This window comes from Vanellus vanellus (genome assembly GCF_965231255.1).
Source record: "Vanellus vanellus genome assembly, chromosome: 9".
NCBI classification, from domain to species: Eukaryota; Metazoa; Chordata; class Aves; order Charadriiformes; family Charadriidae; genus Vanellus; species Vanellus vanellus.
Window position 1 is genome coordinate 6,860,223 of NC_138914.1, and position 7,113 is coordinate 6,867,335.

Below are 7,113 nucleotides of genomic sequence, written 5' to 3' on the forward strand. Positions count from 1 at the left end.
TTTAGTCTAATTTTTGGAAGTCTAAACATGTGAATGGAATTCTAATGGCGAAGGGAACTGTGTCGGTGATCAGCTCAGTGCAACTGGTTTGTGTGTGAGTTCTGCTGCCGGAACAGTCTTCTCGCAAGTGATGCAGCTGGAAGTTGCCAATGAAATACAGTGTCTGCTAGTTCCTCATGGCTACCGTCGTCTCATTAGCACAGCAATTTGTCTACTGACCTTGGTGCTTACATAACCTTGGCCTCATCATATCTTAGTCTAGTTTAAAAGACCAATCCAGCTTGCCCACTATTGTTTTTACCAACACTCTCATTTTTACTTGTCGCAGGGACGTGCCAGGCCACGAGCATGTGAACGGGACTTTCGAGTTCCTAAAACACTGAAAGGTCATTACATCAACTGTTTATTTATATATGAACTTTAGTATTTGTGAAAGGTGCCAGCTCAACAATCACGGAGGCAGAAGTATTCTGACCTCGGATCATCTGAAGCAAGGGCAGCGGCAACGTGAGCTTGTTTCCTGCCAGCGTTTCTATCCTTATTCTGGAGGGACAGCCCGGAGGAAAGGGCTTCGTCTCCATACTCGCTTATCGCACGATTTCTCAGCTGGAAGTGCCAGTTTTGATGGGATGTTTTTATATCTTCGCACCATGAGAATTGCATGAACTCCATCATCTTGAATCCCAGGGAACAGCTTTGAGCGTTGCCCATCCAGTTTAAGAGTCATCTGTGATTTAAAACTATGTTCTTATCCTTGGAAATATTGTCTATTTAGTAAATGATGTCACTGTGTTCTCACCTCCCAAACTGTGCGTAAACACGTGCTTAGAGTGAATTAGGTACTCGGAAACTTTCTTAAATCGAGGTCCTAATGTTTTTTTTTTTCTATTTTACAAACTCAAAAGCTTAATCTCAGGTGACTTATTCTTCTGTAAGTTTCCTTCAATGGCGATTACTTTTTGGTCCCCCAGGAATTTTCCTACAAAGGGAAAAGCCCTTATTTCTGTTACTGTTTGTACGGGAGCTGATGACATGGAGAAAAGCAAACTGGAAAACTGGTCTAAAAGACTCTGCTGATTTTCTGGTTTTCTTTCTTCCCCCTTCTCCCTCCACTTTCACAACCTTAAAAATCTTCTTAAGAAAATTTCCATTTAACTAGAAACCCAAAATCTGAATAGCATATAATGACTTCATTTCATATGCTGCATGCAGCTAGGAAGTAAATCTCAGGATACATCTAAGATATTACATGCATCACGTTGCTGCCACAAGCACGCTTACGGTCGGTGACACTGTTCTGCATCAAGATTTCAAGCTGCCACAGTCCCCTTTGTATTTGCAATACAAAGCATTGATATGCACAGCTACAATAGACTTTAATGATGAGGTGTCTTAATTTGGTTTTTATTATGTGATTAAAGGTACAATAAGGTATGTGTTCAACAAGAGGGAAGACCATTGTTCTGCATCATTAAGCTCACAGCAGCCCAAAAAGAAATTGTAGGCAATGTGCCAAAGCCCTTAATGAAGAGGATCTCTTTGAATTATCTATGGATGAGGAAGGGATAAAGCCTGAGCCCTGGTATATTTGATCCTCTTTGTGCTCTCTGTTATGAGGACTTACGGAGCCAGACGTACTGGACCTTCTGGAATTGTAATTTATTGAAGCATTAATTTCCCAGCCATGCTAAAGCTCTTGGCCTAATAGAGAAAGTGCAGTTATGTACTATTATTAATTCTTGCAAGTGTTTTCTGAATTCCTACATCTCAGAGTCATGAACTTCTACAAAACAAGGCTAAATAAGGGGATTTATTTGTAACAATGCTCAATGTTTCCTAAACCCAAATTATGCAAATTTTGTCTAACTCAGACTTTAAAAAAGCTTCTTTTAGTTTTCTCAGAAATGGCAATGTCATCTTATCACATGATATTAGGGTTACATGGATGATACAAAATAAAACCACTGTAAGAGGTATTTGTTACCGCTAGCATATTTTGAAACTTTTGTCTTTTATATCCTGTTATTTTAAAAGAACATTATTCTTCATTTCCCTCACCGTTAAATTTTAACTGATTACTTTTATGTGTAGGTTACACGAGGAGTCATTTTTATAGTTATAGTGACATTTAATTATCTGGATGTACTCCCTAAGCTATAGAATTCCCTTCCACCAGAGAAATCAAAGTAGTACCCTCTTAAAATAATTTTGCAAGAGATAATTTATATTCTGGAATAATCAGGGATTATAGTCTTAAATAATTCAGGTTTTGCTATGTTAGAAATCCCAATTTTATAGGATTACATGCACCTTTCACTTCTGTGGAAGCTGAGGATATTCCAACCGTGTTTCCCAAGGGACTTCCATGCTTAAAGTTAATCCGGGGTGCTGTGCTCCGTGCTCCACACGCTGCTGAAACAAGGTTGCTGTACTTTGCAGGTTGATTTCTAAATCCAAACTACTGCCAGGGATCTGCACCTGCAGCCAGCACCGGATAGTTTAGTCATCTCACATATCAGTGGGACTGTTCCTATGACTGGTTTTAAGGACACGTATTTAAAGAATGTTGTCCTGCATCTGTTAGGAGACGTCAGTAACTTGCAAAGGTTCTCTGCCGCCTTCATTTCACAAGAAAAAAAATGTGCAAGCTTTCCCAAGCTTTCCTAAACAATCAAAATATTCATAATTTCTTCCTGTCGCGGTTTGTTCTGAATGTGATTCAATGATAGTCCTCAAACCCGGGCGGTGGGAAAACTTGGTGACCCTGGGGGTAATTAACTATTACTGCAGCCACTGCTTGATCCCGGGGGAGGGGGGGGAGGGGGTTCACACAGACAATACCTGGCCCCAGGTCGGCGGTCGCCGGCAGCATCTGAAAATAGTTCTCAGTACAGAGTAACATCCAAGCAACCTGATTACCTTTCTCTCAAATTCTGCCCACCATGGCATGCATAGCGGCTTAGCAAGTGGAAGTGACTTAGTATAAATAGAAATGACAGTAAACACATCTTCCTATTTGCTCTCACAAGTTTTTTGTGGTTTTTTTTTTTTTTTTTTCTTCCACAAAGCATCAGCGTCCTTGGGGTGAGTGAGCGAGAATTAGATCAAAACTATGTGTTTAAAATTTAATCACTTCCCTGCTAGCGTAACACACAAACTGCATATTTTATTCACTTTGTTGTCAGTGACACGAGTGCGTGGGGTCGGATGCAGGTGGCATCATCGCTCGCAGGGAGGACACAGGGTTTCTTTCCCTCCCGTGCTCTGCTGAGCAATTCCCTCTGCCGGCCGGCGCGGAAGGCGGCAGCGCTGGGAAATGTCACTCCTGAGACTGGGGGTAACCGTCACTGATTCTAAACGGCCTTTGGAACAGCGAGGTGGTAAAGTACAGCTGGAGGGATGGGGGTAGTGTGTGTTTGTACAGACAACGCGCTTCACGCTGTCAGAGGTTCACCGTAAGCTTTCTGCTACGATTAGTTCAAAAGAGATCAGTAGGAGCGCGTCCCTAAACGCCTGGCCAGCGCTCTGCGCTGTTTGGGTCCAAAGCGTACGTCAGATGTGACAGAGTGAGGAATTTCAGAGACAGACAGAAGGAAAAGCAGAGACACAGGAAATAACATTTTTGTAATAGAGGTTAGTTTGTTATCTCATTATTAGAAAACTTCTCAGATGCTTAATATGAATAATTTGATGTATAAAGATCTGTTAGAGGAGTAGTTTTAATCTGCTGTCCATTCTAACTGTTAGCTGGTATTTCTACACGCGGAGGTTCAAAACCTACAACAACCAGCCACAAACTTCCACTGGCAGGAACAGGCGCTTAAAGACCAGACGGAGCACTGACTGAATGCACTGGATGGACATAAGTGTCTGTACATACTGGTAAACAGATACACAACCTCCCGCGCACCCCTTTCCCAACCCTGTTCAGAGCGTGTCACCAAGCCACGACCCCTGTCAAGATATTTTACCTGATACATCATGGAGACATTAACGACAGAGTTCTGTTTTGTGAGGCACGGTTTTGTAAAAAGTTTGATGCGTAGTAATATACATTTAAATATTTGACGTTCCACAAGTGTGAATGGGAAGGTACCTCATAAAAACATAAATCATTATCATACACATATCGAATAAGGCAAACCCCCTTTCATTTCCACTTGCATAAGCAGTTTTTGGTATTCCATTTTCCCTGTCGTTAACAGTGGTCACAAGCTCAAAAGAGAACATTTGCTTTTAGAAATGAAATCTAATCCTTTACCTGACAAACTTCGTACAGTAACTTGTACTGTTCCTCCTGCTTCTGCAGAGTGCACAAACTGCATCCCATGGTTAAATAAGGGGCAGAAATAATCTTCCTTATTCACCAGAGCAGCCCCGGCAGTGTCTGTTAGGCAGCATGCATGCAGGTATCCTCGGAAGCCCTGGGCGGCTCGGCCGGGCCGGAGCGGTTTGTGGCGGTACGGCGCAGGGTGCTGCAGAGGACCGGGCTGTGTTCCTTCCTGCTCTCCCTCCTTCCCCGGCACTGCACCGCACTCCCTCTGCCGCGCCGCTCCGGCTGCGGCACGCTGCTCCAGTGCACGCACTATATACTGCTACTCATGCATATTAATCAGCTCTCATTGACTATTCATAACAGACAGTGATACAGCAGCTCTAATTGCCAGCTATGACAGCTGAAATTTCTCTAATTAACAGGCAAGTGCTTCAGTAGCAGGGATAATAAAAGACACTAACAATTTTGTAAACCATTTTGTAGCAATTACAAATAAACATGACTACATTTTACTAGGGTCCCTCAGGATAATTCTTAACATATTTAAGCAGGCTAGAAAGTAGAGTTTAAATGTAAGTCACGATGATGTGAATGTGGTGGTGGTACAAAACTCGCGGTGGCTGTGGCGAAGTTGCATACACTTAGCAGCGTGTATTTTCCGCACGTACTGGGGTGCGTCCGAGAGCCTCAGTTTTACAGCAGGAGGTGACTGAAATAGGCATTTAACGAACACAACGCAGAAAGGCCACCTCTATCCCTGAAAGCCTATATACAGCCTTAGGACCTGGCTACAGAGCAAGAGAGATATATGTGAATGTATGCGGATTTAGGGGAAAAAAAAAAAAAAAAAGTCCCTTGGGTTAATATTTACAGATTAGCTGTAGATTAATGTTTATACCAAGTGACAAATGGCCATCTATGCTACTGACTCTCATTGCACTTGAAGAGTGTAAATGACAAGTTCCCATATTATTTGTTACATTAAAAATATAAATTTTACCAGATTATAAAAAGATATACAATAAAGTAAGTGTGGCATTTATGACTATTCAGTATTTGAGCGCCTCAAACCAGGACAACATTAAATCTGTGCCGTAGATGTAAAGGATAAAACATCAGAGAACTGCCCAATGAACCAGAAAAGTACTCATAGGTCATAAGCTTTATAGATATTTTCCAGTCTGTAGGAAACACTACCTTGTGTTACACATTTGAATTGACCATACTGTTTCCAATTGGTGAAGCTTTCAGAAAGTGTGCATTTTTATAATTCTTATGCCAATTCATTCTGCTATAAAGAAGAAGCAACGACAGAGTGGCTAGGAATGGAACAAGAATACAATTCCCATGCAGGCGTTGCATGGCAGAGGGCCTGCATCTCCTGCTGCGGGTATCACAGAATCATACAATGGTTTGGGTTGGAAGGGACCTTGAAGATCATCTCATTCCACCCCCCTGACATGGTCAGAGACACCTCCCCCCAGCCCAGGTTGCTCCAAGCCCCGTCCAACCTGGCCTTGAACACCCCCAGGGATGGGGCAGCCACAGCTTCTCGGGGCAACCTGCGCCAGGGGCTCACTGCCCTCACAGTGAAAAATTTCTTCCTGATATCTAATCTAAATCTGCCCTCTTCCAGTTTGAAGCCATTCCCCCTCATCCTATCACTACATGCCCTTGTAAAAAGTCCCCCCCAGCTCTCCTGTAGGCCCCCTTTGGGGACTGGAAGGCCGCAATAAGGTCTGCCTGGAGCCTTCTTGGCTCAAAGTGGTTTCTATTGCCTTAGCAAGTTTCTGTGGATGGCAATGGAAATGCTATGCAAGGATCATCTGCAGCTTTTATGTCCAGACTCTGTACACGGCTATCGTGCTATAGGTACGTTGTGGGACACCCAGCTATTAGTACCAGTGTACTGACTCACAACTTGCATTAAAATGATCAGCTACTGGAATGCAGCGCATGCTGTCCATGTGGTTTAGTACTATATTTTCATAAATAGAGACCACGGGTCTAGAAGGGGTCCCTTAACTCTGAGACTGTGTTTTGGTAGCAAAATCTACCTACCTACAGGAAAAGAAAGGAAGGAGACCTCTGCAAATCCCTGCCAAACACCTCAAAGCAGACAGGGACTTCTTCCCTGTGCTGGGACAGTGATGCTTCCCTGATGAGGAGATGACCACCACCATGGTGGTAGAACTTGCAAGGTTACAGCAAGACAGAGGTAGGCTGGATCTTACTGCTGGCCCTCGAAGCTGAAGAACAATTCAGGCCATCCCTGGTTAGATATGCTTCTATTCAACCCCATCCTACGGGCGTTCCCAAACCTGGTTGGCAGCTAGTGGCTGTGCATCTCGAACCACTGGAAAGTTCTGGAGTGAGGGAGCTAGTGTGCCCTAAAAGGAGAAAAGATGATGATGATAAATGAATTAAGTAAAAAAAAAAAAAAAAAGACCCTAGTTAAATTATAAAAAAATGTATGGCTTTGATTAGATAATTTTTCATTATGTAATTCGATTAAGCAACATAAGGTAAAACTTTCAAAAATGTTGCCTATTTTTTTTTTTTTTAATGCAATTAAGTTTCTTCTTAAACGCTAGTTGCTATTTAAATGTTATTGTTCAGTTCAGGTGGCTGAGTTGAGTCAGGAAATTTTTCAGAAATAGCATGCAGCTGAATCTGATGAGAAATTAAACAGAAACAGGCAGGATATTTCATTTCCAGTTTCAACGGAAATGCACCTATTTTGTTATTTTCCTATAGCAACATGATATGCCAAGTGAGATATTTTTATTCAATCTAGAAAATGCCACTGAGACCAGCAAGAACCTGTTTTCAGAAAG

General features: G+C 42.4%; 1 protein-coding gene across 1 annotated transcript in view; it reads right to left on the bottom strand.

Annotated features, from left to right (window-relative positions):
• Positions 1–4,521, bottom strand: part of PDZRN3 (PDZ domain containing ring finger 3) — a 34,550-nt gene extending 30,029 nt beyond the window's left edge. The window contains exon 1 of the mRNA XM_082487509.1: positions 4,262–4,521. Coding sequence (XP_082343635.1) covers positions 4,262–4,330 — 69 coding nt within the window. The 5' untranslated portion in view covers positions 4,331–4,521. The remainder of the gene's footprint in view (positions 1–4,261) is intronic.
• Positions 4,522–7,113: the final 2,592 nt, after the last annotated feature.